The sequence below is a fragment of the Corylus avellana genome, chromosome ca6 (genome assembly GCF_901000735.1).
Source record: "Corylus avellana chromosome ca6, CavTom2PMs-1.0".
In the NCBI taxonomy this organism is placed as follows: domain Eukaryota; kingdom Viridiplantae; phylum Streptophyta; class Magnoliopsida; order Fagales; family Betulaceae; genus Corylus; species Corylus avellana.
In genome coordinates this window covers 27,960,460-27,971,222 of record NC_081546.1, presented here as the reverse complement: position 1 = coordinate 27,971,222, position 10,763 = coordinate 27,960,460, and the positions used below count along the sequence as shown (strand labels likewise).

The following is a 10,763-nucleotide window of genomic DNA, read 5'->3' as shown; positions in this document are numbered from 1 at the left end:
GTCCTAGAAGAAAATACGGTAAGACTTATATTAAAAATCCTTTATAATTTACATTAGTTTCTTTTTCATTAGTTAAGCTACTAAAAAAATATTGAGCTTTTTTTTTTGGCATAAAAAAGGCTGAAAGGTTACATGCAAATATATGTATGTGGATACATATATGTTACATAAAAGAATCAAATAAGTAGAATGAATTTACTTTCAAAAACCAAATTAAAACTATACCATAATTACAAAAGAGTGCGATTGATTCATTGACTGAGTTTTCGTAACACCATTTGTAAAATCGTTTTCAAATAACATGATAGTTAGAGCCTATTTGAAATTGCGTTCGAGAAATAGAGATTTTAAGACAAAAAAACGTTTTTTTGGCAAGAGCTTCATTTTTAAGCTTTTGGCAAAAGTGTATTTTAGTCATTTTTAGAAAAAGTCATAATAGTACTTATGAAATTTTTTACCAAACATGTCAACTTTTGTTTGACACAATTTTTTAAGTACTAAATATACATTTTAAGCTGTTTAACGCAATCTCAAACATGCTCTTAATTTATCACGACCTCTGTTGAGATTTTGCAAAATAAAAAATTTGTTTCAGATTTTTCAAAATAATAAGTTTGCTTGAAGTTTTTATGGGACTTCAATGGTTGAATAGTCACCTAAAAATAGTGAGTTTTTAAGGGACTTCGAGGGCTGAGTAGTCACGTAAAAATAGTGATGCTCATAATAGAAAGAGAATATGTGAGGTTAATCACACCTTGAGAAAAAAATAATAAAAAAGTCACAATTAGAATTTTTAAAGATTATAATGAACTGTTTTAAAATTTTGAATACTATTCTTTGGAAATAATTTTTTTAATAAAAACACAATTTTCAAAACAAACCATAAAAATATTTTCAAAAAATAAAATACAAAACTCTTTTTAGAAAATGTCCTTTGGAATGTTTTGAAAACACATGCTCACTTTTTCATGAAAAAAAAAAAAAAAAAAAAAGGAAAAAAAAAAGAGAAAGAATTCTATACCAGCCTCCATGGTTGGTGGCTTCCCCTTCAGGCTTCATCGGAGGCGGATAGAGACCCACCTACCTTTCAGTGAAAGGATGGGGGCGACTCTTGGAGGCCAACATCAAACTTTTTTTATTTTTATTTTTTATTTTTTTGTTTGATTCTTTCTTATTTGGAAAACTCTTTTCATTTTTTGTTTTTGGACTAATTTCATTGTTAACGAATGAATTTCTATATGTGGATAATACATACAACATTTCTCAATTTCTACTTTGTTAAAAACTCTTACAAAAAAGTTGAAATCAAAAAGTACTTTTGAAAAGTTTACCAAACATGTCCTTTACTACCTGTTTGGTAAAATTTTCAACTTTTATCCATTCTCAAACCCTAAAAACTCTTTTCAAATGTTAGTTAACCAAACGGTAATATGTAATATGTAAATATATATAAAAGAAAAATAAATTTTGAGAATGTGATGATTAGTCACTTTAATTAGGACATCCCAATAATAAGATAAAAATGCTCATTTTGAAAATCTAAGAAGAAAAAAAAGAGCAATATAAGGAGACAAACAGGTTTGTTTCTTTCTACAAATTAATAAGTATATATATAATTTTATAAAGACAAGAATTATTGTTCTAGCCAGTATTAAAATATGGAAAACTTTATGTTATGGTTGTACTGATACACTATATTGGCTTGATACACTATATTGGCTTTTTAGGGAACAAACGAAGTTGAGGGCATAGTGATAGATTTGCCTAAATCAGACTTGATACGCTCGAGTCCCAAATCCTTCAAGAAGATGAAAAGGTTCAGGCTGTTTATAAACCATAATGCATACTTATCTGAAGAGCCTAATTTTCTCTCTAATGAGTTAAGACAGCTTGATTGGCCTAATTATCCTGGAGAATCTTTTCCATCCAATTTTTGTGGAAGGAACCTTGTTTATTTAAGAATGCCGGATAGTCACCTCAAGGAATTGAAGGGAGTCCTGGTAAAATTATTGTTTTAAATATTTCTTCCTTTAGGTTATGTTGTAAACTTCTTTCATACTAATACATTTCTTATTTTTCTTGACAGAATTCCCAAAACTTGATATCTATGAATTTCTCTAATTGTAGATTTCTTACAAAAATCCCTGATGTTTCAAGGATTCCAAATTTAGAGACATTTTATCTTGATGGTTGCACAAATTTAGTTGAGGTTTATTGTTCAGTTGGATTCCTTGATAAGCTCGTTAATTTGAGTCTAAAAAGTTGCTCTAAACTTAGGATTTTCCCGAGAAGCCTTAAGTTAAGATCTCTAATTCGTCTTGTTCTTGGAGGTTGCTCAAGTCTTATGAATTTTCCTGAAATTGAGTGTCAAATGGAATGTTTAAGTCACATCGATGTTGGTGATACTGGTATAGATGAACTGCCTTCATCCATTGGATACCTCATTGGGGTTAAAACATTAAATATGGGTGGTTGCAGAAACCTTAAGAATCTTCCGGATAGCATTCATAAGTTGCAACTTTTAGAAAACTTTTTCTCAATAAGTGTACTAGTATAAAAGAACTGCCTTCATCCCTTGTGAACCTTGTTGGGCTTGAAAAATTACATCTAAACGACTGCATAAACTTCATGAATCTCCCAAATGGCATTTATCAGTTGCAACATTTGGAGTCTCTGAATTTGTCAAATTGCAAGCAACTTCAAGAAATTCTTGAACTTCCACCAAATGTAAAGTACGTGGAAGCTAGCGGGTGCGAGTCATTGGCAATATTTTTAGAAGAAGCTAGAAGACCTCATTTGATTAATGTATGGGGCCCACCAGATCCTGTGGGGATTGGAATGGTATTTCAAGCTTACACTGTGAGAAAGTTGGATCTATCAAGTACTAATATTGTTACCATTCCTCGATGCATCGAAAGTTTTGTTGGATTGGAGGAGCTTACTTTGGAAAATTGCAAACAACTTTGAAAAATTCTAGGATTTCCAGCAAATGTAAAATTGATGAATGCTATGGGGTGCGTGTCCTTGGTATTATTTATTGAAGAAACTAGAAGATCTCAATTCGTCTATACGAGGGGCCCACTAAAGCCTGTGGGGGTTGGATCTCAATTGACTACCCTAAATCTATCAAGTAGCGCTGTTGTTAGCCTTCCTATATGGTTCAACACATTTGTTAGATTGAAGTGGCTTTTCTTGAAAGATTGTAAGCAACTTCAAGAAATTCCGGAACTTCCACCAAGTGTTGAAATGGTATATTTGGTTGGATGCACTTCATTGGAAAGACTTCCATTTAATAATATATACAATTCACCAATGCTCGAATGGATTGACTTGTCCGATTGCCCTGAACGCATAAGGAATGACTTACAAATTCATTTAGTCAGTGAGGTATGTCTCTCTTATATATATATATATACACACACATATTAGTATGTGCTTTGATTTGTATGTCGCATTATTAAAAAAATTTCATATTCGTTTCACAGGGACATCCTCAGGGGCATCGATTTGGCTGTATATTTCCGGGAAATAAGATTCCAGATTACCTCAGCCATGGGAAAGAGGTTTCAAATACTAAATCGCATGAAATAGATATCAATGAGCCTATGCATTTGGATTCGGAGAATACTAGATTTGTTTTCTTTGCTGTTATTGGAACAGAGGATGTACAAGATGAGGCTTCTTTTCAAATTTGGAAAGTCATCAATAACGTATCTCATTGCTCTTATGATATATGTATTTCATCCGGCTCAGATCATGTATGGTTGCATTACCTTGGTTTACATCATTCTCAGGTAGAGGCGGACAATATTCGACTTACATTTAAGTGTGTGGATGAATTTGGTAATCCTTCAAAGTCAGTGTTCTTTAGAAGTTTCGGATTCCAGCTAGTACATGGAAATGAAGAGAACGTGTGGTGTCATGATGATGGCCACTTGGTACCCCGGCCCATGTACCCCCTGCTCTTAAACCAGCCACCTTTTCAATTTTTTCTATTGGTAGCCCATAATGCTTGTTAATTTTGTTTTGGGTTAACTGTTGAGTAGGGTGGCTTCAGAGGGCTGTTAGTAGATGCTCCAGCATCTGCTTCTTGATTTGCCACTTAATTATGGATCAAATCTTCTTGGTTTGGAGACAGTCATGCCATTTTTCGGATCTTTTGGTGCAATTGACAAATGGGATTCCATATGTGAATGCGTGGGACATATTCAGCATTTGACCATGAGCCAGTTTGTGCAGGGCTGTCAACTATTTGGGAAAGAGACCCTAGCTTGGGTTCTAATAATGTAAGTGCTTCACTCATTTAGACTCCTATTTTGTAATTTAGGTGTGGATTTGGCTACTTCTCTGTTTTCTTGTTTTATTTGTGTAAGTATTATGCTAAGGCATTTCTTACTCATGGCCATGCTCTTTTTCATATTGGAATTGACCCGATTCAAAGATTTGGTCATTCATGCAATTTTCTTTAATGAGTTCTTGGATGAAACTTTAGTTTTGAGGCCTTCTAGCTTAGGGATAAAGTTTAATTAGATGAACATAAACTTCACTAAAATTATTCTTTTACGTAAAGGTTTAGTTCGATTTTTCTCATATATATATTTCTGTAAAGAGGAAATGAAGTGTTCTAACATAAAAACTTGATCATAGTGTCACTATGAACTAATGAAGAAAGGATCCTAGTATCTATTGACTGGTCCTTTTTTATTTTTGGCATGATCCCACATACATAAGTAAGAAAGTAGTTAAATATAACTTATCCTTGTTCCATTATAGGGCGTTCAAGCGTGGACCCAATAAATTTTGGCCATCATAAAAAAGGAATTTAGGAATTTTACTGACGTGAATATGTACATGGATATGAATATATATATATATATATATATTGTTTAAATAAAAAAGAATTCTATGATATGAAGATTGACTTTTTATTTATTTATTATTTTTATTGAAGTTGGTACTGCTTTATAAGTTTTTCAGGTGGGGGACGAGAATAATTCTGCAAATCATATGAGAAGTATGCAGAGGTACAAAAGAGTTCACTAAGGGCTTTCAGAACTGCATATTGCAGTGGAAGGAATAAGCTCATGTGTTACAAAGCTATCCAAATCAAAGTAGTGCTCCATTTCCATATGGTTTGTAAAAATAGTCACTCCTAAGAGAGGTTTGTTATGGTGCCCAAGTTGAAGTCATTCATGAAGGTTTGTATTGGCTTCTCTGGGCTGTTTTCTTGAATGTTCTAACCTTTTTGTTGGCTACTGTTTTGATGTTTTTGGGATAAATCTTTCCTTTCTAGGCACACCTGAAAGATGCTGCAGAAAAGTCTAATGCTGCAACAGAAGCTTTGTTAACAGAGCTTGCTCTTGATGCCAAGGAAAGGGATCACGGAAATGCTAAGGTTTTGAGGTTTGTATTACTAGTTTTGTTCTGTTTCTTTTTACTGTAGCAAACGTTGTCTTTTGTGTAAAATGAATCATATAAAGTAATGTCTTGATAATATACAATTCCTGTATTGTATCCAGTTGCTGGTGGTGAGGAGAAGCATCCAAGAAGTGTGCCTTTCGTCTCCTCTGAACCTAAGCAAGATGTTGGTTTAAGTGAGCTGCAGCATCGGAGTCAATCTGGGCCAGTCCCTTTGCCTTTCAGCGGTATACAATTTGGTAGTGTCAAATCGGATAAGAAATCAAAAGGTAAACTTGAACAACAACCTCTGAGGCAAGTGAAGTTGATTAGCATATTTGCTTTTTTCAAATAATTCTACTTAGCAAAGACTCTCTATAGCCTCTCTTAATAATTCTTTTTTGAAAGGTATTAAGGTCAAATTGTCCAAGCGATTATAATTGTATTTTGAGGCGAGGAACTGACTTGTGATTCCTGGTTAAATGTTTAGCAACTCTAAATCCTAGTCTTTCTCTTTGTCATGTTGTGAGTAGGGGTGTAAACGAGCTGAGCTTGAGCGAGCTTCCCTTATTCAGGCTTGGCTCGTTTAAATTTTACTCGAGTTCGAGCTCAAGGGCGAGTCAAACAAATCGAGGTCGAGCTATTAATAAGTCGAGCCGAGCCAGCTCGCGAGCTAGCTCTTATATTTAATGTTTTTGTTTTTAAATTTTTTTTTAACTTCAAGTACTCTTAAACGGTTTAAGAAGTTAGTTTGCATATGAGTATTTGCTTAGCCTGGCTAGTCGAGTATGGAGCCTGAGTCAATACAGCAAGGCATTTGGTTTCAAAAAGAGAGGATATGTATCCTTTTATAGATAAGCGAACTTGAAGATTGATGTATTCTTAACAATGTGGGACAAGTTAACAGGTTGCATTCAAACTGTATTGGGACAACGCCCCCTACAAAAAAATATTTTTTTAACGTCTCTCTCTCAATCCCCCTCACCAGTCACAACAGATCTTCCACCTGAACTCTTATTTCCCACTCTCTCTCTCGCTCACTAGACATGTAGTGATAGTGTTTGGGTCTGTTTGATTTTTCAATAGTTTATGCCTTTCGTAATCTCCCTTAATAATTTCTGTTTGATTCTTCTTCATTTTGTTTGGGTCTGCTCTAATTGAATCGAGGTCTTTTTAATGATTGCTCTCTCTCTTTGATCACGAAGGGTCTACAATTTTTCATTCTCTAACGCTTAAATATAAATGCAATTTTAAGGTTTTAATAATTATGAGATTTATAATTAATTATGTATTATTTAGTTTATATATATATATATATATATATATATATATATATATATATATATACTCACACACGAGCTGTTCACGAGCTTAGCCGAATTGAGCCGAGTTTGTTTCATTTAATATTCGAGCCATGATTTGTGTTCATGAAGTGCTTCATTTAATATTCGAGTCGAGTACGAGCCGATCTTCTGCGAGCGGAGCCCGAGCTTGCTCGCGAGATGCTTCGCTCACTTAACAGCCCTTCACTTAACAGCCCTAGTTGTGAGCCACCTTTGTAAGACTCAAATTACAAGTGGTAATGGCTACTTCTCTGTTTTCTTGTTTAATTTGTGTAAGCATTATGCTAAGGCATTTCTTAATATGGCCATTATAGATACGTAATATGATAAATATAAAAACAGAATAATAATAATGAAAGAAAATAGAATAAACACAGATTAAAGTGGTTCGGCATATAGCCTACATCCACACATCAAAGTTATAATAGGCTACATATTTCCTTAATTTCTTATCTGAGTACACAACTCTATTTATAGAGCTTTACATGTGATTTGAAATATTTCAAATACAAACATATCCCTTAAATCAGGGTTAACAAATATTATCTAAATTCATTGATTTATGGAATACAAAATCAATATTTATTCTAAAGGATTTATATCCTTAACAGCCATGCTCTTTTGTAAGATTGAAATTGATCCGATTCAAAGATTTGGTTATTCATGCAATTTTGTTTAATGAGTTCTTTGATGAAACTTTAGTTTTTGAGGCCTTATAGCTTAGCGATAAAATTTAGATGAACATAAACTTTGCTAAATATATTCTTCTACTTGAAGGTTTAGTTAGATTTTTTGCATATCTGCTTTTTTCTGTCTTTCTTAAGGTCATCTTCTCTATTTTTGTTTAAAATCAAGCAACAACTGGAAAGAGAAAATAAGTTGTTCTTACATAAAAAGCTTGATGATAGTGTCAATATGAACTAATAGTGAAAGGATCCGAGTATCTGTACGTTGTTCCATTATTACACGAGTAAGAAAGTAGTTAAATATAACTAGTCCTTGTTCCATTATAGGGCGTTTAATTATGGGCCCAATAATTTGGCTATTATAAGATTGCATATATATATATATATATATATATATATATATATATATATATATATTTGTTTAAATAAAAAATAATTCTATGGTATGAAGAATGGAATTTTTTTATTGAAGCTGGTACTGGTTTTGATAATTATGGATTATGGATTTCGCTGATTGTAAGTTCTTAAAAAAAATTCCTGATGTGTCAAGGACCCCAAATTTAGAGAAATTAATTTTTAATGGTTGCACAAATTTAGTTGAGATTCATTGTTTTGTTGGATTCCTTGATAAGCTAGTTTATTTGGGTCTTCAAAGATGCCCGAATCTTAGGAGTTTTCCAAGACCTCTTAGGTTGAGATCTCTAGAATCACTTGACCTTTGTGGTTGTTCAAAGATTAAGAACTTTCCTGAAATTAAGTATCAAATGAAATGTTTAAAGTACATCAACTTTGAAGAAACTAGTATAGAAGAATTGCCTTCATCCATTGAGTATCTCATTGGTGTTAAAACATTAAATCTACGGTTTTGCACAAACCATACAAAAATTCCAAATAGCATTCATCAGTTGCAACATTTAAAGCAACTTTTTCTTAATGGTTGTACTAGTATTAAAGAACTCCCTTCATCCATCGGATACCTGTGTAGGATTGAAACATTAGGTCTAGAAGGTTGCACGAACCTCATGAATCTTCCGGATAGCATTTATCAGCTACAACATTTGGAGATCCTTAATTTGGAAAAATATGAGCGACTTCGAGCAATTTTAAGATTTCCACCGAATGTAGTAGAAGTAGATGCTAGTTGGTGTGTGTCATTAACAATATTTTTAGAAGAAGCTAGAAGATCTCAATTACTTAATACGTTGGACCCACCAGAGCCTGTGGGGATTAGAATGACATCAATGACATCTCCGACACTACAATCGTTGAGTCTTGGAAACAATGTCGTAACAGAAACAGATTTCTCAATTCAACATGATTGCCCTTCTAGTTTGAAATCTATAAATGTAGCATATAGCTCTATTGTTAGCCTTCCTACATGGCTCAATAGATTTGTTGGATTGGAGGAGCTTTATTTGGATGGTTGCAAGCAACTTCGAGAAATTCCAGAACTTCCAACAAATATAAAAAATGTATATGTGAGAGGATGCACGTCATTAGAAAGATTTTAATTTAATAATATAAACAATTTAGCCATGCTTGAATGGATTGACTTCTCCGACTGTCTTGGACTGAGTGATAATATGGGGATGCTTTTCAAATTCTTTTAATGAGTGAGGTACCTCTCTTTCACATATATACTTGTTAGGTTGTGCATTGATTTCTAGGTTGTATCATTGAAAATTTGTCGTATCTGTGTAACAGGGACTTCCTAAGGACTGTGATTTTGCCTGTATATTTATGGGAAATAAGATTCCAGATTGCTTCAGCCATCGTAAAGAGATTTCAAATACTGATTGGTGTAAAATAGATATCGATGATCATGCACATTTGGATTCAGTGAATACAATATTTGCTTTCTGTGCTGTTATTGGAACAAAGGATGTACCAGATGAGGAATATTTTGAAATTTTCGTTGAAGTCATCAATGATGGTCAACTAATCTATTTTCATAGGTCTCCTGAGATATTCAAATTACCCGGCTCAGATCGTGTATGGTTGAATTACCACGTTTCATACCATTCTCAGCTAAAAATGGATAAACTATGCTTGCTACTATGCTTGTCTCTCTTGAATGCAATCACAATAAAAGTAAATAATTTCTTTTGAAATGATCACTTCATTAACTTATCGTCCTTGGGAAAATTGGTTGGTCGAAATTTAAATCTGAAAGGCACTTTTCCACACAATAATTACGTCGTCAGCTTTAAGTAAGTTGCCAAGAAGTTGCTCATTTTCTTTTGACGCGTCATGTGTGTGAGTGACCAACTTGTATTCTTTTGTATATATTATTTAATTAAGGATCTATGGCTAGCAGTTCTGCAATTCACTCTCAATTTTCTCTAGTAACTTCGTCCATGGCCTTTCACGGAGCTTAATTCTTCGTCTTCCTCTTCCACCCGTCAATGGCCTAATGATGTGTTCTTGAGCTTTAGAGGTGAAGATACTCGTAAAAATTTTACTGCTCATTTTTACGATGCTTTGGATCGAAGCGGAATCAACACCTATAAAGATGACATCAACCTTGAATGAGGAGAGAACATTTCGCTAACACTTCTCAAAGCTATTGAGGAGTCAAGGATTTCAATCATTGTGTTTTCTCAAAACTATGCATCATCCTCATGGTGATTGGATCAACTTGTAAAGATCTGTGATAGTAAGGAAAGTGAAAAATATATATATGGCTCCAAACGACACCTATTCTGAAAGTATAGGTGTTTCACACAATATTATGCGGAAATAAATCTGACCTAGCAAATAATAATTAACCAAAAACAGATATGCAATAAATAATAAAGAACACAGATATTTTGGTTACGAAGAGGAAACCAATTAAATAACACTCTAATTGTAAAACCTCTCCGAGGCAGCCAAACCCAGGAAATCAACTAACTCAGTAAAAGAATAAAGAATTACAAGACGTTCACACTTACAAAATATTTGCACTTGACACGATTTTGTATAAGAAAAGCGACCCACTTGCCTTCTACCGCAGTAGCCCTTTCCAGAGACAGCTTGCACAATCCTTCTACGTGATCTCCCTTCACCGGAACTTTGGTTGACTTCACTTCAACAATCAACAAGTAAAAACAAACGATCACTCTAAGAGAAAGGATAGACTCTACTCTCTTAGCACACGATGGCGAATTCTAGATGCAGAAATTTGTTACCCTTACAGATCTGTTGAGATCTGTATATATAATTTAAATACCCCTAGTCTAATTAGACTCAAATTCTAATTGAAAAAGACGTAAAAGCTACGGGGCATCCGGACGGTAAGTGATCCCGTCCGGACGGAACTAGGCAAAAACTAGTTCTAATACACTGTGCATCCGGA

At 33.8% G+C, this 10,763-nt stretch overlaps 2 protein-coding genes and 1 long non-coding RNA gene across 3 annotated transcripts in view; all 3 read left to right on the top strand.

Annotated features, from left to right (window-relative positions):
- Positions 1-2,967, top strand: part of LOC132185534 (disease resistance protein RPV1-like) — a 7,737-nt gene extending 4,770 nt beyond the window's left edge. Inside the window, exons 5-6 of the mRNA XM_059599298.1 lie at positions 2,128-2,545; positions 2,656-2,967. Coding sequence (XP_059455281.1) covers positions 2,128-2,545; positions 2,656-2,967 — 730 coding nt within the window. The remainder of the gene's footprint in view (positions 1-2,127; positions 2,546-2,655) is intronic.
- On the top strand, positions 2,952-3,925 carry LOC132185533 (disease resistance protein RML1B-like). The gene is made up of 3 exons (XM_059599297.1): positions 2,952-3,387; positions 3,486-3,856; positions 3,907-3,925. Exons 1-3 carry the CDS (start codon positions 3,001-3,003, stop codon positions 3,923-3,925), a joined length of 777 nt encoding a protein of 258 aa, XP_059455280.1. The 5' UTR covers positions 2,952-3,000.
- A 41-nt stretch (positions 3,926-3,966) lies between these two features.
- LOC132185034 (uncharacterized) lies at positions 3,967-5,397 on the top strand. The gene is made up of 3 exons (XR_009440610.1): positions 3,967-4,286; positions 4,978-5,198; positions 5,294-5,397. It is a non-coding gene; the product is annotated as an uncharacterized LOC132185034 (long non-coding RNA).
- The last annotated feature ends 5,366 nt before the right edge of the window (positions 5,398-10,763 follow it).

Bases quoted from the DNA above. Each gene is read 5' to 3' on its own strand.
- LOC132185533 (XM_059599297.1), top strand. From the start codon at position 3,001: ATGAATGCTATGGGGTGCGTGTCCTTGGTATTATTTATTGAAGAAACT. The intron at 3,388-3,485 runs GTATGTCTCTCT...TTCGTTTCACAG, and splicing joins AAATTCATTTAGTCAGTGAG to GGACATCCTCAGGGGCATCG.